The sequence below is a fragment of the Patagioenas fasciata genome, chromosome 9 (genome assembly GCF_037038585.1).
Source record: "Patagioenas fasciata isolate bPatFas1 chromosome 9, bPatFas1.hap1, whole genome shotgun sequence".
NCBI classification, from domain to species: Eukaryota; Metazoa; Chordata; class Aves; order Columbiformes; family Columbidae; genus Patagioenas; species Patagioenas fasciata.
Genome location: NC_092528.1, coordinates 31,600,057 through 31,623,344, shown reverse-complemented (window position 1 = coordinate 31,623,344; position 23,288 = coordinate 31,600,057). Strand labels below are relative to the sequence as shown.

At 55.6% G+C, this 23,288-nt stretch overlaps 1 protein-coding gene across 2 annotated transcripts in view; it reads right to left on the bottom strand.

Moving 5' to 3' along the window:
* WWTR1 (WW domain containing transcription regulator 1) overlaps positions 1 to 23,288 on the bottom strand; it is a 38,079-nt gene that overhangs the window by 13,100 nt on the left and 1,691 nt on the right. The window contains exon 2 of one of the 2 annotated variants that reach the window (XM_065844270.2): positions 8,227 to 8,438. In XM_065844270.2, coding sequence (XP_065700342.1) covers positions 8,227 to 8,438 — 212 coding nt within the window. The remainder of the gene's footprint in view (positions 1 to 8,226; positions 8,439 to 23,288) is intronic. The other variant, XM_065844271.2, reaches the window with a different exon arrangement.

Genomic DNA, 23,288 nt, shown 5'->3' with positions numbered 1-23,288 from the left:
ACGCGAATGACAGACCCAGGCACAGCAGGTAAAGATCGACGGCCCGTACGGCGCGCACGGGACGCGCCCGGGGCAGCTGGGGCGCTGTTTGTCACGGCTGCGTGTCGCCTTTGCTACACAAAACACTCCCCTCTTCTTCACCCGCTGATCCGCGCCCATGTGGCAGCACAGCTGAAATTACACATGCAAGAAGGAAAAGAACGAGACAATATGAAAATGCTGAGGAATATCTCTCCCTGAGCTACGGTGCCAAATAACCCTCCAAGTCACTCCTCATGAGGACAGAGAGTATTTTGATCCAACAATCTGTGTCTCGGAGTAAATGACTTTTGTTTCAAGCACCACTATCCGTCGGCGCACACCACCGAGAAGCCACGGCAGCTCGGGACAGCAGGTGAGCGTTCCCGCAGCCTGGCAGCAGGGCTGCACCATCTCCTACAGGTCAAGCTCGTTGTAACTTCATGATCGTATTTCTGAGAACCAAAGACCCCATTCTGCTGCCAAACAATAAGATTTCCACCCTCGAGGTTTGAGAAGGCTGCAGGTCCACCCAGTTCCACCAGTGTGGGAGCGGCAGGTGATGAAATCCATTTTCTTTTTTCAGTTTCATTCAAAACCAGTTTATAAACACACAGATGCTAAGGCCCGGGTCCTGATCCCACCAGCTGCCTAACAGCATCCATACGGTTGACTTGTTCTTGAGTGCAACCATGATCACGTCACATAGGCAAATTTAGGACTCGCATGGTCTACTTCTGTGAAGTCAAATCCAGTCGTTGGGTATGTGCATACACACGTATAACGCACACTAAGTTAATCTAACCTAGCTCAGAACAAATATTAACTAGAAATAAAAAGAGTATAAAACATTAAGCCTGTTAGGTGATTATTTGTTTATATCTATTACAGAAACAACACGAAACGAAGCCCTGGGGCATTCTGCAGCGCCCTCCACGAGAACTGCTACGTTCAGCTGTTCTAAGAATACATCCCAAGGGTCAAATGCTGCACGTACAGCGCAAACCAGCTGACTCCGGGAACCAGCTGAGGTTAATTAAACCACGGCAGATTCACAATGTGCTCTTTGCTTTGGTTCCACTGAAGGGCACTGAAATAATGATGAGCAAGCCTTCAGCTGATGTGTTGAGTTTTAGGGCTTTTCCACACCAGCAGTTCGCTCGTGAGGGCTCGTGGAACACGTCCTGCAGACCCTGCAGATTTCGGAAAGCACTGCCCACCGCCTCCCACAACCACCGTTTGTTCAGAGCGCAGATTAGTTTTCTTAGAATCACAGAATCATTCAGTTGGAAGAGACCCTCAGGATCATGGAGCCCAACCATAACCCAACCAACTCCAGCACTGCCCCGTGCCCTGAGAACCTCATGTCCGTCTGTCCAGCCCTCCAGGGATGGTGACTCCAGCACTGCCCTGGGCAGCCTGTTCCAATGCCCCACAGCCCTTTGGGAAAGAAATTGTTCCCCAGATCCAACCTCAACCTCCCCTGGTGCAACTTGAGGCCGTTTCCTCTGCTCCTGGTGCTTGTTCCTGGGGAGCAGAGCCCGACCCCCCTGCTCCAAGCTCCTTTCAGGCAGTTCAGAGATCAGAAGGTCTCCCCTCAGCTCCTGTTCCCCAGCTGAACCCCCCAGGTCCCCCAGCCGCTCCATCACACTTGTGCTCCAGGCCAGGCCTGGCTGCACCGAACAGGTGTGGATTAGTCCTGTGCTGTATCCAGGGCCAGTCTGGGTCTAAAGGCAGCTTTATTACCTGTAGGTGGTGCAAAGCCCACACTACTGAATCCTTCTGCACCTTGCGAAAGCACACAGGCCTATCTAAACCACCTCTGAGATGGGCTTCCAGAACAGGAGCTGTGGAGAGCGCAGCGCAGCGATGCCGGTGTCGCCCAGCATGGCCACTCTGGGGGAGCACAGGAGTCGTTCGATCCCAGGTGAAGTCTCCTGGAAGCCCCAGACTGCAGTGCAGACACCCACTTCATCCTGCAGAGGTGTACGAGCACCAGCTCGGAGAGGACCATTATCAGGCCTGGGCTAGGTCTTCAGGCTGGGATCGGCTGCATGATGTTCTCAAGATAAAGACTCCCAAAATACCTGAATGCAGAGGGGCTTATACTGAAAACTGCAGCTTCCTACATCAGCAGCTATTATCTTGGAGAAATTCTGACCCAAGAAAGTCAGAAGACCTAAAGAAATATCCAGGTCAAAGAACGTAAAGAAAGTCTACTAAGAAACTACTAAAGATAAATGGTGTTTCCATGTTCCCTCCAAACCTGGCAGCAGCTGGAACCCTTGAGACAAACAGCGCACGGAAGGACCGCGGTGACGTGACACCAGGCACAGAGAGGCTCTGGCAGTGCCAATGCAAACCCCACACTCCACCGCCCTCCTGGGTGAGCGGTCCCAGGCATCCCACAGGCTGGCAGAGCACCCAAAACTATGAGCGCTGCTTCAGAAAGCCGACCGCAGCGGTGCTGCACCAGCTGCAGCCAAAGGCTGTGCCGCTGCAGCTGTGACGGACGAGGGATGGGACCTGGTGAACGGGGCAGCTCCAGCCGGGAGATAACCGGCTGCAGGGCTCCCGCACGTGCTGTACGCGTGTGAGTGTGCAAAGCCAACCCAGCCGCTGGGGGCGGCTCAGTACAATGCCGATGTGCAGCACATCCAGCACAGTTCTCCAGAGCTGCGCTGTCCTGCTGCGGCGCATTGTCCCCAGCCACCCACTCAGCCCCCGCACAGCCAGGCACCCCATTCCTGCACCCATCAGCAGCATGGAGAGGGAACTGGGAGAGAAAAGCAAGAGAAACCTGTGGGTTGAGATGAAGACAGTTCAATAAGTGAGGGAAAGCTGTGCACACAAGCACAGTGGAAGAATACACCCCTGCGTTCCCACCAGCAGGGAGGCGCTGGGCCGCATCCTGCGCAGCTGCCATGCCGCACACCTGAGGGCTGCCGGGGAGGGCAAATGCCATCACCACCGGCTCCGTTCCTCTGGCTTTTCCGGACCTCGTATTGCGGTACGGACCATGCCCGCAGCAATCCGGACCATCCCCGCAGCAATCCGGACCATGCCCACAGGAATCCGGACCATCCCCACAGCAATCCGGACCATGCCCACAGGAATCCGGACCATCCCCGCAGCAATCCGGACCATGCCCACAGCAATCCGGACCATCCCCGCAGCAATCCAGACCATGCCTACAGCAATCCGGACCATGCCCGCAGCAATCCGGATCATCCCCGCAGCAATCCGGATCATCCCCGCAGCAATCCGGATCAGCTGCCTCACCAGCGCCACCTCCCCGCTCCTCGTGAACCCACAGCCTCCCTGCAGGGCAGGGGGAGAGCCACCAGAATCCCCAGAGAGCCCAGCTCTGCACGCTCTGCTTGGGCACAGCCAGACATGGGTGTGTTACCAACTGCTCCGGAACACAGCTCTGAAATACAGCTCCAGAACACAGCTCTAGAACACAGCTCCAGAACACAGCTCCGGAACACAGCTCCGAAACACCGCTCCAGGACACAGCTCTGGAACACAGCTCCAGAACACAGCTCTGAAACACAACTCCAGGACACAGCTCTGGAACACAGCTCCAGGACACAGCTCTGGAACACACACAGCTCCAGAACACAGCTCCGGGACACAGCTCTGGGACACACACAGCTCCAGGACACAGCTCCAGGACACAGCTCTGGGACACAGCTCTGGAACACACACAGCTCCAGGACACAGCTCCAGGACACAGCTCTGGAACACACACAGCTCCAGGACACAGCTCCGCAGGGGCTGCTGCGGCCCCAGCTCCACCCGCCCAGCGCAGCCCAGCCGAGCCCTGTGGGTGCGCTGGAGCTCCTGTCCAATGCCGGAGCTCCTGTCCGATGTCGGAGCTCCTGTCCGATGCCGTGTGCTTTACCCGTCACCACCTGCACCCTCCCAGACACTTTCTTTCGCGAATAAACGCCAGTAACATCTGTGGTCAGGTCTGTCTCCCATGGGACTGTGCCAGCCTCACCATCACTTCAAATGATTTCCCTCTTCTTACTCCTCAGTTCATGCCCCAACTGGACTACTCAGTTTGAATCTTTTGATAGAAAGTTTTCATTTCTCCTCTAATAAATCCATGACATTTTACCACCTCTGTTCCCCTGGTGCTCTGGGGAGCCTGAGGAGCCCCGGGCTGCTGGGGACAGCTCAGAAGGCACCAAGGGAGATCAGCCGAGCTCCAGCGAGCTCCAGCTCCCCAGGCAGAGCTCGGCGCTCCCACCGCAGCCTTTCTAAGGAAAGGCAGAAAAGCTGAAATCTGCTGTTGCACTTGAAAGGAGATGACAGGACGTGACCCAGCAGGTGACAAGCATTCGCCGTGCGAGCAGACGGACTCGGGGCGGCCTTCAGGTCACATCTCTTGGGGAAAAGCAAATCTGTTTTGCCGAGCAAAGCCGGTGTCTCTGGTAAACAGCCATTGCACAACTTTCCAGCTCAAAGGAGCAGTAAAATGTGGAGCGGCGTTCCAAACCTGGACTTTGTGGCCGCAGTTCCATCGCGGCCCGTGGAATTACAGCTATTCAGCTGACGTCTCAAGTTCGACCCGTGTAATTTTCTTTTTGGAGTCACATGAAAAATTAAAAAAAATATGTTAATCTTTTTGTTTGCTTTTAAATTGATCATGATATTCTAGTGAAACAGGTTTCCCGACACTGCAGGAGACCTGCCTGTGGATGACTTTGCTGGATACATGCTAAGCGAGGATGGTTTTGTGGGTGAGAGGCTCCGCAACTGCAGAACCAGACCACGCGAGCGTGCGCTGTTCCTGACACGTGCACAGGTTCCACTGCCAGCGCCGGGAGCGACCGGGTCTGTGCGGGTCTGTGTGCGCCGGCCCGTCCGTCCCGTCCCATCCCGTCCCGTCCCGTCCCGTCCCGCGGGGCCGCCCGCGGCAGGCGGCACGCAGCGCACTCCGACGAGAAACGAATGGTTGCTGAGGGTCGAAAGAAGGAAGAGCCCGGCCATATTACGGTTTTGACTCGGTCACGGCACAGAAAATCAGAGCAGGCTCCCCTCCCTTTCTCCTTCTGCTCCTGCCAACAAAGAGCTGCTTGTTTCACCAATTCCCAGAAACAGCATCGGCCTTCCAACAAGGTCAGCAAAAAACGCGGCTGCTCAGTGCTGCTGCGTCTTGTTCCAAAAATCTGTAAAGCATTAAACCGAAAGGCTGGACCGTCCCTGAGCACAGGGGCTCCTTTATTCAGATTCCTGGGCTGGAAACAGCTCTACACAGATTGCTCAACAGTTTCGACTGTCAAGCTCTGTGACAGTCCCGTTGAACTTTCCTGCCTCAGCGACCCAAACGAACAACCTGCGGGTGCAGCATCGAATGGTTCAGCAGAAGTTATTGAAAAGATTCGAGGTTTACTCTGTAAGCACTTTTACCAACAAATCAGTAACAACAAATACCGGTGGGGGCTGCTTCACTGGATGCTAATGACCAATTCCTGATGACCGTTACTGTTTAAAATCTGTTATTTTTCTTCCATTTCACGCAATCTTCAGCCTTGCATCTCCCTGACCCTGTAACTCTGAGAACAACGCTCGCTCTTGCTCTGGTTTCCTTAAGGGAAACGCTTCCAGCAGAGGAACGTCCTCGTGTTCACACCAGGAACGACGGGGATTGGAAACACCACCATCTCTTCTGAACACACCGACCTCCCGCATTTCCGACTGACCAGACTGTTGCTGGTTTAAACGTCTGTGTCCTTGGAGATATCTGGATTTCATTTGCCTGATACGGAAGGTAACTCCTGGTGGTGTTCAGAACTATTGGCCACTGTCCTTACAATATAAATAAGCACTCCATTTGAAATCTGGCTGATAAATTACTTCTTAGAGGTTTTAATTGCAAATAACCACCCCCCATGTTGTTTTCCAGAGCCGCGTCTTAAAACTCCCACTCCCAGAGAAGGCGCGGGTCCCAGCGCTTTCGGCTCTGTGAGGATTACTCCAATAGCCAGAAGCAGGTGCCATAGGATTCACATTGACCACAATGAACGGTGCCCACTTCTCCTGGGACACCCAGTGACTGAAGGTGGCCGGGAACAGGACGCGTTTCCCCGTGCAGTGTGAGCGCACGAGCTGCGCCCCTGGAAAAACACAGCTTACAGATTTGTAGCCAAATTTCCAGCCAACATGAGCCAGGCCGTGCAACATCTACACCCTTTCACCCACGTCAGTTATCACCAAAAACACATCCCACCTGTTTTTAACCACTGTGGAGCGTCTGCGTTCTTATCTCCACAGACTCACCCTGACACAGCCACCAGAACCTCACGTTATCATCCTCGAACAATAGCAGCGACACCTCGTTAATCACGGCAGGATATGGAAACTTTGCTTCATGTGTTTATTGCTCTTAGACAGGACCACTGCATTGTTTTATTGGTTACATTTCCTGGCCAATTAAAGAAAACGAAAGCAGAGGCAGTGCCATAACCCCCAGTGGTATCCAGACCCAGTGAAATCACCGTCAGCGGCACAGCTGAGAGCTGCACTGGTCCGACTCACGCCTGGTTTCTGTGACACGGTGGTCGGCACAAGGGCCCCCGTGCCGGTTCTTTGTGCAGCACGTGGTGTGTCTCACCTTGCCCTGGCTGCACGGCCGGGTCCCGCCGAGGGCCCCGATGGAGCAGCGGCTGCAGCAGGAGCCGCCTCCTCGGCAGCGACAGAAACGGGTGAAGCTCGAGAGCCCTTCATCCGGAGCCTGACACCGCGCCAATGCGGATCAGCGCACACGCCGGCCCTCAACAAGCCTGGCCTTTCTGTACAGGCTTTTTACGGAAACTGCGCATATACGTTCAAGCTCATTTATATCGAAAACATAATTACTATCAGAGGGGTTTATTATTTTATGTCAAAATAAGTTGCAAACTGTTAAACTCGAAAAGCATTTAAATGAAGACCAGATTGTGCTCACCAACTCGATAAAGAGCACAGTCACAAAACTAAATACATCTTTTTAGAACAGTCTGAAGAAAGCAGGATGAAAATAACAATGGTTTTGAGCATTGCACAATGTTGAACAGACTACAAAACATGCAGCATTCAATTCAAGATTGTTGCAAAATAAGCTTTTTAAGGATCTAATTTTTCCCCCTAAATCATGCTACACATGCCAAAACCATCCTCCACAGCCCCGTCCCCGCAGCGAGGGCCGTGGGGCAGAGCTGGGCCTGGCGTGTGGGGCACAGTGAGCTATGGGGCAGAGCTGGGCCTGGCGTGTGGGGCACAGTGAGCTGTGGGGCAGAGCTGGGCCTGGCCTGTGGGGCACAGTGAGCTATGGGGCAGAGCTGGGCCTGGCCTGTGGGGCACAGTGAGCTGTGGGGCAGAGCTGGGCCTGGCGTGTGGGGCACAGTGAGCTGTGGGGCAGAGCTGGGCCTGGCCTGTGGGGCACAGTGAGCTGTGGGGCAGAGCTGGGCCTGGCGTGTGGGGCACAGTGAGCTGTGGGGCAGAGCTGGGCCTGGCCTGTGGGGCACAGTGAGCTGTGGGGCAGAGCTGGGCCTGGCCTGTGGGGCACAGTGAGCTATGGGGCAGAGCTGGGCCTGGCGTGTGGGGCACAGCGGGCCGCGGGGCCAGGCCCGTTCGCCAGCCGCGGTGCTGCGGCTGCTCCCGCCTCCCCGTCCCCTCCAGCGCCAGAGCCAGCTCAGACACCCCCATCACAGGCGGAGCAACCAGCACACCCGCCTGCCTGGGCTGGACTGTGGCTCCAGCACCGCTGCGGAGCTGGGTGACAATGGGCAGTTAACACTGCACCCGTCGGAAACACTTCACCCATCAGCTGAAAAAGACCACATTTCAGAACGGTGGGGAACTCATCCATGTGCAGATTCGGCACCACAGTAAATGGGGTTTACAGACACTTATGAAATGCAAGGAATACAGTGTTTCTGCAAGGAATACAGTGTCTCTGCAAGGAATACAGTGTCTCTGCAAGGAATACAGTGTTTCTGCAAGGAATACAGTGTTTCTGCAAGGAATACAGTGTCTCTGCAAGGAATACAGTGTTTCTGCAAGGAATACAGTGTTTCTGGCTGTCCCTGTTGCATTCCACCAGGACAATACATAGTTAAAGATTCCTGTTGAGGTTGCCCTCTCCTCAGTGTATCCGCCCAACCAGCAAAAGGCGGCTCGCCCTGGGTGTGCTGAGCACCGAACCGCGGCACTCACCAAGGTTGGGCTGGGCCATGGGCCTCTGCGGCACCGAACGGCGGCACTCACCGAGGCTGGGCTGGGCCACGGGCTGGGCCACGGGCTGCCCCATCGCCATGGGCCTCTGCGGGACCGCCGGGGAGCTGGCTGCCGGGTGCTGGCTCATGTGGTTCAGCGGCTGGGTCAGAGCTTTGCGAGGATCTTGCCATGTTGTGATTTTTTCTATGTGACTGAGAAAGAAAAGATAAAACACAAACTTAATACAAACTACCCGAGTATATTATATACGTGGTTGATCATAACGTCATGACGTGGTGAGTTCTCGGCAGCCCTGGCGGGACCCAGCGTGGCGCCGCTTGCCGCCAGTGCCATCCCGTTATCACAGGGACACGAGCTGTCCTTACACACCACGGAACACAGCGGACAGCGCGGCCGGACAGAGCCCGCCATGCGGCACCAGCCCGCCATGCGGCACCAACCTGCCATGCGGCACCAGCCCGCCATGCGGCACCAACCTGCCATGCGGCACCAGCCCGCCATGCGGCACCAACCTGCCATGCGGCACCAGCCCGCCATGTGGCCCCAACCCGCCATGCGGCACCGGCCCACCATGTGGCACCAACCTGCCACGTGGCACCGGCCCGCCATGTGGCACCGGCCCACCATGCGGCACCGGCCCTCCCTGCGGCACCGGCCCGCCATGTGGCACCAACCCACCACGTGGCACAGGCCTTCCCTGCGGCACCGGCTCACCATGTGGCACCGGCTCACCATGCAGCACCGGCCCTCCCTGCGGCACCGGCCCACCACGGAGCACCGGCCCACCATGGAGCACCCGCCCGCCATTTCACGGGGCCGCAGCAGGAAGGGAGAGGCAACTCGGAGCCTCAGTGGCCAAGAGCAGCGTTTCTGGCTGGGAAACCACACCCTGCTACCACTGCTTATTCCACCCTGCGAAAAACAATTCCGCTCGTACCTGTGAAATCTCATTGTAATGAGGACCATTTACTCAGCTCTGAAAGGAGTATCTGTACACAAGAAAGAAAAACACTATGGAGAGAACCCGAAATACCCTTATCTGGGGTTGTATCAATCCATCTGTTCCTTGTTTTATTCTTTACAGAACTACTAATCCCAGCAGGATTTTCTTCTTGGCACACATCACATCGCCCACAACAATGGGACGGAGAACAAAGCTCCAGACAGAGGCCAAATCCTGCACCCCCGCGGGACTGCGCTGTTGGGGAACCGGACACAGCGGGACCGCGCGGCTCCGGAACCCGAGCTCAGCGCTGGTCCTGCACTAAGACACCACCGAGCTAACCCCGGCCTAGCGTCCCCTGCGCACCGAACCGTGCGGCAGTTTCACCCCCTTTATCAATGCAGTTAGACTGATATACATCACTTCACACACTTAGGTCTGGTGTAGCAGCACCTACACAGAAAGATGATCTGTTACCCCGAGTCTGGCTAAGTTAACACCACATAAATACCACACAGACATCTTTCAGTCAGTCCTAAGAGCTGTATTCTGTTTCTGTAAATTTTAAGACGTTTCCACTTCCCTTAAAAAAAACCAAGTTTCTATCATTGCCCGTTCACACTTTCAATCTTTGTGTATTTTTGTTTAAATGGCAATAACATTTTCACTTTCTAAAGTTTCTCACAAAATGGCTCCAGAAATACCTGAATAATGTTTTTCAGTTTCCCTGGTAACTTCTACTTTCCTCTTTCGCCGGGCAGGCGGGGGAGAGGAAAACACAGCATGGAGCAGTAAAATGGCTTTAAAAGGCGCATCAACAAGTGCCGGTCAGGTGTGAACAGACTCGCTGGGCCAGGTATCACCGCACTGATCGCTCAGATGAAGCTGAAACTCAGCGTCAGAACAATTCTGAAAAATACTGGTTCCATGAGTGCTCTAAATCTCAAGAGTTTGTTCTTTTATTACGATTTTCTGCTGTTATCACACATCTGTGTTATCTCTCCTATTGCATGCCATCTTCTGTTCACATCCACACGCGTTATCCAAAGGGACGGCCTGAGAGTTTGGGCGAGAACCAGCGAGCGCGTCCCGGCCTTGGAGACAGGCGTCTCCATCACGGGGTATGGACACACGGCAACGGAGCCCCAGACTCAGAGACCTCTGGCCTGATCTATGATGCTGAAGTTTCACTATGAAGTAGAGAAAACTGCTATGTAGAATCATGGCAAGCTTCTCAGACTTGTTTTCATAAGATTCTTACTTCGGGAATATTCAAACACATTACAAAGTAGCCCCAAAATAGATATTCAAATTCTGACTTTCAGGTTTTTCAGAAGCAATATTTACATTTCTCACTGCTCTAAATGCGAGTGCCAGAGCAGGCCGCCTCACAAGCAAGCAGGGAGGAAAGAGGAGATTCCTTTCAGCTTCTGTTTCTCAGATGGGACTGATGGGGGTGTCCATAGCAAGCGAGGAGCTTTGAACACGAGATTTCTGAGAACCCTTAGCTGGAGGCTGCTACTGTTCCCCAGACTGGAGAAATGAAACATGTACAGCTCGAAGGAGGCACATCAGCACCCGCCGAACACGGCGCCCAGCACGCTGTGTAAGTGCCCCCGCCTGCCCAAATCACGGCGTTTCACCGCCCAGAAGTGACCGGCATCCCAGCGGTGCTGGCCGCAGGAAAACAACGCGCGCTCGGATCTGAGCAGCTCCGGGTCTCACAACACCAGGACGTTCCGGCTCCGAACCACTGCTGTACCGGGTCTGCCCCCCGCTCCGAAGGCTGGTGCTGTTCACGCTCCAGCCCCAGGCTCTGCCAGCCCCAGCCTGGCCAGCGCGGCGGCTCAGCTCAGCTCAGCTCAGCTCAGCTCAGCTCAGCTCAGCCGGCTCCGCTCAGCTCAGCTCAGCTCAGCTCAGCTCAGCTCAGCCGGCTCCGCTCAGCTCAGCTCAGCTCAGCTCAGCTCAGCTCAGCTCAGCTCCGCCGGCTCCGCTCAGCTCAGCCAGCTCAGCTCAGCTCAGCTCAGTCGGCTCTGCTCAGCTCAGCTCAGCTCAGCTCAGTCGGCTCTGCTCAGCTCAGCTCAGCTCAGCTCCCCCAGCTCAGCTCAGCTCAGCTCAGTCGGCTCTGCTCAGCTCAGCTCCGCCAGTTCAGCTCAGCTCCCCCAGCTCAGCTCAGCTCCCCCAGCTCAGCTCAGCTCCCCCAGCTCAGCTCAGCTCCCCCAGCTCAGCTCAGCTCAGCTCCGCCAGTTCAGCTCAGCTCCCCCAGCTCAGCTCAGCTCCCCCAGCTCAGCTCAGCTCCCCCAGCTCAGCTCAGCTCAGCTCAGCTCCCCCAGCTCAGCTCAGCTCAGCTCAGCTCAGCTCAGCTCAGCTCAGCTCAGCTCAGTTCAGCTCAGCTCTGTTGGCTCAGCTCAGCTCAGCTCCGTTGGTTCAGCTCAGCTCAGCTCAGCTCCAGCAGCAGCTGCACGGAGCCCACTCACCTTCCTGCTCCTTGTGCTAACCCCAACAACAAAGGGTTCTCAGCGGATTCTATTTCAAAACCTTTTCTTTCCAGTATGAGGAAATTCAGATGTATTAATTTTTAAAAGTTTAAGGGGAATTGAGGAGAAGTAACTGATTTTGAATACATTCTTCCACAAGCGTGCTCTCACCTGAAATAACACAGAGTTTGGCTAACGCTGCAGCGCTCGCATGGGGTCCTTTGTCAGGGCTTTGTCCCAGGGACTGAGAGTGGATTTTGGACTGAGCCACATCAAAGCAAAGCTGCTCCAGGGCCAGTGGGAAGCTGGTGACTCAGAGCAGCAGCAGCAGCCCTGTGTCCTGAGTCACCGAGCGCCGGACAGCGGCGGAGAAGGGCAGAGCGCCCGGGCCCCGCTGCTGGCCGCACCGGTGCTGCGCAGCCCCGCAGTCTGCCCGCACCCGCAGTCTGCCCGCACCCGCAGTCTGCCCACACCCGCAGTCTGCCCGCACCCGCAGTCTGCCCTCACCCGCAGTCTGCCCACACCCGCAGTCTGCCCGCACCCGCAGTCTGCCCGCACCCCACAGTCTGCCCGCACCCGCAGTCTGCCCACACCCGCAGTCTGCCCGCACCCGCAGTCTGCCCGCACCCCGCAGTCTGCCCGCACCCGCAGTCTGCCCACACCCGCAGTCTGCCCGCACCCGCAGTCTGCCCACACCCGCAGTCTGCCCGCACCCCGCAGTCTGCCCTCACCCGCAGTCTGCCCACACCCCGCAGTCTGCCCACACCCGCAGTCTGCCCGCACCCGCAGTCTGCCCGCACCCGCAGTCTGCCCGCACCCGCAGTCTGCCCACACCCGCAGTCTGCCCACACCCCGCAGTCTGCCCACACCCGCAGTCTGCCCGCACCCGCAGTCTGCCCGCACCCGCAGTCTGCCCGCACCCGCAGTCTGCCCACACCCGCAGTCTGCCCGCACCCCGCAGTCTGCCCTCACCCGCAGTCTGCCCACACCCGCAGTCTGCCCGCACCCGCAGTCTGCCCGCACCCGCAGTCTGCCCGCACCCGCAGTCTGCCTGCACCCGCAGTCTGCCCACACCCCGCAGTCTGCCCACACCCCGCCTTACTCAAAGCCAAATGTTAATAGTGTTTTGCAAAAGGTCACACGCGCCGTCGATACACGTGAAGAGAAAATACCTATTGGGCCGAGGAGCTTGAAGCCGCGTGCTGTTGATTTCACTTACACTGTTCAACAGTTGGAAACGGTAAGATTTTATCTTACATTACATCACTAAAAGCTCACAAACACATATAAAGTGCAGAGTCTCCCAATGACTTCTCTCTGAAAGTGCAGCAATTAATAACCAGCGTCCAACAGTTAACTGTGCACTGCTGCCGCAGGTTGGCGTGGCGGCCGCGGGACCGCGGGCTCAGCTGATACAATCACGGCACTTGCCGTTTCATACAGGATAATGTTTCATGAAAATTTCATGAAGCTGTGACAAGGAGACACAATGTAATTATTAAACTGAACCACGCACTTTGTTCTCCTACTGCATGTCCATCGTCATTTCCAATCTGGAAGCTGGAACATTACAGAAGTGTTTGAATATTTATTACCCTGTGCTGAGTACTGATTGAAATAACCCCTGCAGCGGCCAGAGCGGCTCCTCCCCTGACCTGGGTTCGGCTCCATCCGCCGCGGTGAGAGCGGGAGGAATGTCCTGCACCCCCGTCCCTGCCGACCGCCGCGAGCGCGCTGGCGCCCACAGACACTGAGCCGCTTGCACGAACCGAACAAAACACCCTTTGAGCTCTACGAACAACTTAACCTTCAGAATCTGGATGAAATCCCAATTCTTGAGAGAAAAAAAAGGGTACCGAACGAAACTATTCTATAGAACATTGTTGTGGGATTTTTTCATGTATACAATATATAATGACATTAATGCCTTTGTTTACTTGAGGAGTGCCCGTAGCACTTGTATTTAGAGAGACATATTTGTGATTCTTTTAGAATCGTATTTATTTTAGTAACAACCTGTAGACAAAACATTCCGCTGTGAGATACCCGGCGTGTCCAGACCCGTGGGGTTACAGACACTGCTGAACGGGTTACGGTCGCTCACCCTCAGCACCCGATGGACTCTGGAAGCACCGGCAAACCCATCTCTCACCAACATCCTCCCTGCTATTCCACGTTACACATTCGGGGGGGTTCTCAGAACATGGGAACACTTCAAAGGGTTCCATCTCTCACAAGTGAAAATCCCACCACTTCTTCCAGTGAACTGACTCACAGGAAACAAATTGGAATTGGCTGAGTTTCTTGCAGTGTCTGTGGGTTTACATGTTTTTAAAACATTAAAAGCCCCTTGCTTTTGATTCTGAAGGCCAGCTTAGAATACAAGAGGTGTAATAAAGACGCGGTGTGCTTCCCGGCTGGGTCGGCCGCTGCCCCAGCTCGCACAGCCGCCCCTCGGGGGTTACGCGCTCCAAGCTCCCCGGCCCTCGCTCCGCTACGCAAAGACGGGACCGGGTAGAACGAACCTTTTCAGGAGACTTTTACTGGACTTTCACTCCCAAACACTGGCTCCAGCTCTTCAGAAAGCGTCAGTACACAAAGGTCGGGTGTTCAGATGGGTTACTTTTCGTGGTGGAGGTGATCAGCGAGCAGATGAATTTCTGTCGGCCCCTACCTCTACCTTCCATCTGATGAGCTGATTAGTGCCCGTGGAAGACAAGGCAGCGCAAATAACCACACCGATCGCCAGGGTTCACAACGCTGGCCCTTCACAATCTCAAACTCCTGTGTATCCAGGAAATCCTGCCAGACAGTCCCTGTTTGCAAACGGTTGGGAAATGGGATCGTTCGCCATGAAAAACAGATGAAAAGCAGGATCTGGTTAAAGGACCGCGTCTGCGTCCAAACAAAACCCTTCCAAAGTAAAGAAACGAGGTCTGGCGGCTGAGAGCTGAGGAGCCGGGACAGCTCGGCACTGCTGCTCCCGTACGCAACCGCACAGTTTAAAATGGGGCCAGAATTAGAAATAAGGCTTAGCTGAGCACGAGGAGCTGCTGTCAGTGCTGACACTGTGGTAATATTCCAGTCCAACATGGTCTGTTCGAAAGAGCATCTGTCTTCTTAAGATTTCCGTGTAAATGTGGACAAGCAAGACTTGCCCTGGGCTGAGACCGACGTACAAAGCGATCAGACACCGAACAATGCGGGCGCTTGGCTTCGAGGGACTCAACTGCAAAACAAAGCACTTTAGGCCTGGAATTTATAAGACAGGTGTGTCACCCACAACCAAATGTTATCTTAAATTAGAATTTTGAATGTACAGGTTTGTCACCCACAACCAAATGTTATCTTAAATTAGAATTTTGAATATACAGCTGCCTAGCTGTGCCCACAAATCAGACAGCCAGACTACGGATTCTTCTTTCATTTTATGAGACACGTTCAGAACCTCAAAGCTGGAGGAAAACTACAGATGCCAACACAGTGCCAGTGTCAGCCCATTGCCCATCGCCCATCGCTAGACAAGGACGGGCCCGACGGGAGGCCCCGAGGCACCAGAGCCCGGCAGAGCTGCCGGGGCACCGCGGAGGTGGGAGCGCGTCCCACGGTGGGGGCGCGGGGAGGGACGAGGAGACGTGAAGGAGAACACGCGGGGCACCCGGCTCTTCCTAACTGTGAGCTCCTCGTCCCGTGGAGGGAACGAGGCAAGAAGATGGGGAAGTAAGGTGCAAGAGCACGACTAAAGACAACTTTGGCTGTCAAAATAAAGAGGTAAAAATAATGGCTGTGCAGGGAAATAAAACTGGAGCTGACAGAGCAGCGGGAAGTTCTATAGAACAAATAAGGCTAACAGGCCTGGTTACTGCAAACGTGAACAACAAAGGAGGGGGAGGGAAACGATGCACTGAGAAGTCATAACTGTCCAGGCACTAAATTGCTTGCAAGCTATACACAAGTTTCAAGTCCCACTGATCTTTTTCTACGTAGGATGCACGCCTGGCTTCTGTTTCAAAGGAGGGAGGTGCCAGTTTGTAGGAAGCAGCTAAAAGGGCCAGCAGGCATCCTGGCAGCACAGTCAGCTGGAGATCAGCAGGGGACACCCAATCCAGCACACCCTGAACCAAGGGCAGCTGAACCCTGAGCTTGGCACAGCCATGGCGGCAGCACCGGCGCCGTGTCAGCACCAGCACCATGTCAGCACCGGCGCCGTGTCAGCACCAGCACCATGTCAGCACCAGCGCCGTGTCAGCACCAGCGCCGTGTCAGCACCGGTGCCACGGTGCTGTGGTGCCGTGTCAGCACTGGTGCCATGGTGCTGTGGTGCCGTGTCAGCACCGGTGCCATGGTGCTGTGGTGCCGTGTCAGCACCGGTGCCATGGTGCTGTGGTGCCGTGTCCCACCAGGGCGGCCGTCTCGCTGGCCTGCAGCGGCACTGCCCGGGCACGGGAACCTGCACGGGCCGCTGAGCTGCACCGGGACCCACTGTGCAGGGGCATCTGACCACAAAACCCAGCGAGAGAGCGGTGGCGTTGGCAGAAAGAAACATGCTTGGAGTTTCAATGCAACCACGCAGCCACAGCGCTGCGGTCAGAGAAATAATGGTGGTTATTCCCAGGACCAGTGATTTTCACAGATGTTCCCACAGAACAGAGCTGCAATAGCACAACGTTGTCTGTATCTCGCTCACCAGAAGTTCATTTCTGTTTGGCCGCTGTGAAGTACCTGAGAACAGACCATGCGGGACCAGTCCAGTGACACTGACACACCGAAGGGCTGACACCTCGTCACCCGGTGACAGCCCGGGACTGCAGACCATGCGGGACCAGTCCAGTGACACTGACACACCGAAGGGCCGACACCTCGTCACCCGGTGACAGCCTGGGACTGCAGACCATGCGGGACCAGTCCAGTGACACTGACACACCGAAGGGCTGACACCTCGTCACCCGGTGACAGCCCGGGACTGCAGACCATGCGGGACCAGTTCAGTGACACTAACACACCGAAGGGCCGACACCTCGTCACCCGGTGACAGCCCGGGACTGCAGACCATGCAGGACCAGTTCAGTGACACTGACACACCGAAGGGCTGACACCTCGTCACCCGGTGACGGCCCGGGACGCGGTCGCTGCGCTGTGTGACCGTTAGTGCTCCACTCTCCTTCCAAAGGTGCAGGATGTCCCCGGCTGTTTCCAGCACACCAGAAGGACACAGATCCGCGTGCAGGGCTCGGTAACCCTGCCGTTGGGCTCCGTCGAGCCCGGGCTGCGGCAGAACGTGCTCAGCCGTGCGCGCTGAGCCTGCGGACCCCGCGCCTTCCACAGCGACCGCTCTGCCCGGGCGGCTCCACGTGAGGTTCTCATGTGTGTAGGTGCCACTTTGCTTTTGTTCTTCCACAAGCTCACCTTAAACTGCCCTTCCCATGAGGTTCAGAGAATACGAGGAAAACAGTAAAACTGTAATATTCCCTCAGTATCCAACAAAGTTACTTCCAGTTTGCTTTATAGGCTGTAAGTAACAGTCTGCATTTCTTTTTCGGTCTGTGCTCTTTACAGCTTCCTGTTTTTTCTAGGAAAATGAATCAGACGTTTGTTTCTCCCAGATAAAAAGGACTCCTGCAAATATTGTTCTGGCAGGGGCATCCTGACAGAAGAAGGAAAGGCTCATGAGACAATATCCTGAGTGGAAGGCACGCTGCCAGCAAGGCCAACCAGACAGCCCCACACCGCCCAAACACAGGCAGACACGCGTCTGCACCTACAGGAAACGCAGCACAGAACGCGAACGGGCAGAGCTCATCCACATCTATTTACATGCAAGTTCATGCTTCTCTCTCACCTTTCAATGTAGTACTCTCTGTGGTAACTGCTAAAAGGCTGCATGTCAAAACCTTCCAATGTAATGAATGCTTGGAGTATTTGACTGAAATACACTGCACCAAATATTGGAATCAATCACAATGACTAAGTTTGGGCAATTACTTGACAAACAAACCAACACAAGTGTCTCCATGTGGTGATCTAGTGGGTCTCCTAAACCTGAGGCGCTCTTTAGAGAGCAGAGCGGACACGGACAGGATCACCCCTTTTCTCCAGAGCCGCTCTCTGAACGCCGAGCACCCAGCGCCGCGTGCGCCGCCCGGGCCGCTCACACGTGTCACGTGGCAGCACGGGACCTCCTCCCCACGCTCGCAACGGAGCGCCACGGCAACGCCGCGCCTGCCAACCCGCTCACGGGAGACGGCACATCCCGCCGCTGGTATCACCAAACAGCACTTCGGGGATCAGAGTTGGACCACCCCTCTGTCCGCAGGGCAAGGCCGCCACGGAAAGAAAGTCAACACAGCAATGTGAATGGCTCAGGCACTGCAGCGACCGCTCGAGTGCCGATTCCGCACAGACCGGGGGGAGTGCTGGCTCGGCCTGTGCCCAGAGCCACCCCCTCTTCACAGTTCATGGATGTCAGAATTGCCCCCAGGCCCGTCCCCGTCCGCTGCGGTGTGGGAGGATCGGTAATCACCGTCACCCTCACCGTCACCCTCACCGGCACCAGCTCCTGCTGGCAGGGCTGCTGGGGTCAGAGCAGCTGGGGGCTGTGCACACACACATCTATTCACCAGTAGAATCCGGGCCACAGCTTTCACATTAACCTCACATCACATCAAATCCTCAGTTTTCACATCAGCCTATGCAATTCAGCCATAGATACTTTCAAAAAATATTTTTTCCTAACCTGTCAGGCAGAAGCAGTTACATTTCTGTTTAAACGTATGCAGGAGGTGGAGTGAAATGCCCAACATGACTCGGAAAACACAGTGTCAAAAACAAGAGCTGAAAACCCTTTTGTGAACAACTCCCACTCCAAATTCTGCTCTTCTAAGCTCAGCAATGCTGACCTTTTCCTGCGTTCCCCAGCTGCACAGCGTGAGCACACGACGGGGGCTGCCCCGGGCACTGCTGCAAACCCGCTCTGTGTCCCCGTGTGTGACTGGGGAGCGGTGACACCGTGAGCACACGACGGGGGCTGCCCCGGGCACTGCTGCAAACCCGCTCTGTGTCCCCGTGTGTGACTGGGGAGCGGTGACACCGTGAGCACACGACGGGGGCTGCCCCGGGCACTGCTGCAAACCCGCTCTGTGTCCCCGTGTGTGACTGGGGAGCGGTGACACCGTGAGCACACGACGGGGGCTGCCCCGGGCACTGCTGCAAACCCGCGCGCCTGCCCTCATGCTGCAGTGACTTGCGGTGACACCCCGAGCAGCGTTTCCCGTGCTAATCCCGGACGCCCTGTGCAGCTCTCTGCACGAGCCGGTGCCTCCGGTGTCCGTCTCCTCGCTGCAGCGTCAGCCCCATCTGCCCGCAGAGCAGTCACAGGAGGACAGGACTCTGGGCCGGTGCAGTGTTCCCAAGTTTAACGTTGTCCAGGAGTTCACGCAACAGTCACTGCAGTAGAACCTGTGCTGGGTCTGGACTTCGATTTAATCAATGTAAAAAAATCCCCAAATAAAAACCGACAGACACTTCCACCCAGCATCACACCCACCCCTCTCTCTGGAATGGAAAGGGAAAATGCCACAAGTCTGTATGTTGAAATCCAGTCCACGTGACACTTCCTTTGTATTTAATTGCTTCCATCCAATTTGTATCTGCTGGTCACGCCAGCCCCTGAGCCCCAAACGCGCTGCTACAGAGGAGCTGTTGTCCTGTGGTAACCTGCGTAGGCAAAGGGACGGAATTCCGGGTAAAACCCGTTCTCAACTTCACCCCACGCACCCAGACAGGGAGCAACCCCGGCCCGGCCCCGGCTCCCCAGCGCCACGGACGGAGAGAACAGCACAGAAATCCCCAGCCAATACCCCTTCCAATGGTTCCGGAAAACGTTTTCGTGGTAGCCTGTATCTATTCTATACACATCTTTGTAAAACTATGCTAATTGACACTCTTCTCTAATAATTAATGCATAAACCCATTGTATTTCCACCTCATAATATGAGGTTGATGCATGACAGTTGTCACCCGTTAATGCGGATTAAGGTGGGGAAGTATCTGTATTACGAATCCTGTACAGCGCCAAGCACGTCATCGACATAAAATCATAACACAAAAGGTTGTCAGGGAAAGGCTGTTTTTGGAAATTATTTGAGCACTTTAACTGTTTTGACACGTTCAGAAAATAAACATTTCAGAGCATTCACACTACTTTTCTTCCCCTCTCGTCCTGCTGAACATGCTCAGTAATATCAAACTGACCACGTGTTAAACCGAGTTTCTTCACCAACAGAAACTAGCAGGAAAAAAGCTGAACATGTCAGACAAACAAAACATTGAAAGTAAGTATCTTCTTTCCCCTAGAGCAGGATTTACTGGCAAATACGTCCTGGTGTGGCAAATACGTCCTGGTATGGCAAATGTTCACCTCAACGCTTTAAAACCCCCCACTGCGGCAGGGGGACAGTGGCAGCAGTGCCACCAGTGTCACCAGCCTGCTCGGTGCCCAGCACGGGCCCTTTCTGTTCGTTTGCCTTCTGGGACAAACCGGAGAGGGAGCGGGAAGCGCTGCACACACCGAGAAAACATCGACGCCTCGGTCCTCACCCGAAATAGGAGGCTGCGCCACCTGAAAACAAACTGGTGGAAAGCAATACTTGAGAAATTCTTTTTCCAGAACATGTGTACACAGCTCCGTGTGGATCGACACGCAGCTGATATCTCCGCTTGCCTGTCTGCCCAGAAACACTTGTTAGCACAAACTAATCACACTCACATTCTTCTCCGCACACGCACACAGGAGAATGCTTCAGATAACGCTGCCGTGAGTGTGTTTGCAGGTCTGCCGACCACCCCCTGCGCCCGGTGTTTAACTACGGGCTGGAGCGCTCCCGGTGCTCGTGTTGGAGCGTTTCTGCGGGAACCGCGGCTGCTCGGCCACAGCGCCCAGGACACGGCGCCACAGCACCCGGGACACGGCGCCACAGGTGCCACAGCACCCGGGACACGGTGCCACAGCCACCCGGGACACGGCGCCACAGCCACCCGGGACACGGCACCACAGCCACTCAGGACACGGAGCCACAGCCGCCTGGGACACGGTGCCACAGGCGCCACAGCACCCGGGACACGGCGCCACAGCCACCCGGGACACGGCGCCACAGCCGCCCCAGACACGGAGCCACAGCCGCCCGGGACACGGAGCCACAGCCGCCCGGGACACGGAGCCACAGCCGCCCCGGACACAGAGCCACAGCGCCCGGGACACGGAGCCACAGCGCCCGGGACACGGAGCCACAGCGCCCGGGACACGGAGCCACAGCGCCCAGGATATGGCACCCGCGGGCAGGAACCCAGCCCTGCCCCGGGCTAGGAGCCCTGGAAACGGTTACGTAAAACACACACCGCGTCTGAAACCTCAACTGACCACGAACGCTTCAACGGGACCGGTTTGGCTACTTGCTCTTAATTTCCTTCTCAACTTTCTTTTGCTGATGACTGTAAACAAATCTTTATCACTGAGTTCACAATAAATGGCATTTTATTTCTGACAGACAGGCCTTAGAAATGGGAAAATGTAACCTTGTGTGCCTGGTTTGACCAAGTGGGGTTTTCGAGCACATCACCTGATCGAGCCCTACATGCTATTGCACATGGTTTTACACCCACAAACAATCTTCAATTTCTGCAGGAAATTCTGTTCTCATCTGAAAACCACTCTATCACTTTCCAAATATTATAGTTAAAAAGTGATTATTTTATAGGTAAGTATTACTCCCCAAAGCGTTGAGGTATAAATAAATACATTATACATACAAATGTATCATTCCAATTATTTTTACAGAAGTCAGAAAAGTTCTGGTTTTATCCATAGCGGTTTTTTAGTAGAGGACTTGGGTTCTTGTCGCTTCACCCAAAAACGCATGAGCTTGGAAACTGTGTCTGTGTGTCAGAACCTTGGCAGGCGGGCGAAACCGCGCGGGCTCCCGCTGAGAGCAGCCACGGGCACAGAGATTGTGTGACGAAACTTTCAGCCAGAGGTACGCGAAAGCACCTGCTGGCCGAGCCCGAGCTAGAACGTACATAAAATACTGATTTACGAATGATCTGTCACAGTGCCGGCTGCTGCTTCTCTGTCCTGCTCCACTGAGAGCAATACGCACGAAGTGCATCTCGTTCAGGTGATGAACCACGTCAATAAAAATCTCCTAGATCTGGACCCAGTATTATAAATCATATACAGTAACATACAGGATGCAGAAAGAAAGCAGAAGTATTTGTGTGCTTTGCTGGTAACTCAGAGTGTAACAAGAGGCGAAAATCTAAACTGTGTGCAGAGGACTTCAGCGACTGGGCTCTTGAGTAATCCTCTGGAGATTCCAAAGCCACAAGGCAAAAAAATCATGATAGAATCACGTAAATTATGCATTTATTCATTTTTCTAAACAGTGGACATTGCCTTTCCCCAGAGTCCTACCATGCGTTGTCTATACGCCATTTATGATGGCTGAACACACACAGTTGATGTGAACTCAAGATCGCGCTCTTGGGACTGGGGGAGCTGTAGTAAACACTCCATCTCCTGCAGCCCGGGCAGCCCAGCTCCTCCATATCCCCCGCAGCCCGGCTCCTCCATATCCCCCGCAGCCCGGCTCCTCCATATCCCCCGCAGCCCGGCTCCTCCATATCCCCCGCAGCCCGGCTCCTCCATATCCCCCGCAGCCCGGCTCCTCCATATCCCCCGCAGCCCGGCTCCTCCATATCCCCCGCAGCCCGGCTCCTCCATATCCCCCGCAGCCCAGCTCCTCCATATCCCCCGCAGCCCGGCTCCTCCATATCCCCCGCAGCCCGGCTCCTCCATATCCCCCGCAGCCCGGCTCCTCCATATCCCCCGCAGCCCGGCTCCTCCATATCCCCGGGTAGCCCGGCTCCTCCATATCCCCCGCAGCCCGGCTCCTCCATATCCCCGGGTAGCCCGGCTCCTCCATATCCCCCGCAGCCCGGCTCCTCCATATCCCCCGCAGCCCAGCTCCTCCATATCCCCCGCAGCCCGGCTCCTCCATATCCCCCGCAGCCCGGCTCCTCCATATCCCCCGCAGCCCGGCTCCTCCATATCCCCGGGTAGCCCGGCTCCTCCATATCCCCCGCAGCCCGGCTCCTCCATATCCCCCGCAGCCCGGCTCCTCCATATCCCCCGCAGCCCGGCTCCTCCATATCCCCGGGTAGCCCGGCTCCTCCATATGCCCTGCAGCCCGGCTCCTCCATATCCCCCGCAGCCCGGCTCCTCCATATCCCCCGCAGCCCGGCTCCTCCATATCCCCCGCAGCCCGGCTCCTCCATATCCCCCGCAGCCCGGCTCCTCCATATCCCCCGCAGCCCGGCTCCTCCATATCCCCCGCAGCCCGGCTCCTCCATATCCCCTGCAGCCCGGCTCCTCCGTATCCCCTGCAGCCCGGCTCCTCCGTATCCCCAGGCAGATGCTTCCTCAGTCAATGTTTTATTTCATTGGCAAACATTTTGTCACCGCGTATTCACCGGGTTAGTACAGTGCCAGTTAATCTGCAGTTAACCTGGAGCAGAGGTGACAGAATCTCCTAAAACAAGGCACTGTTTGCTTACCACGTGTTACAATT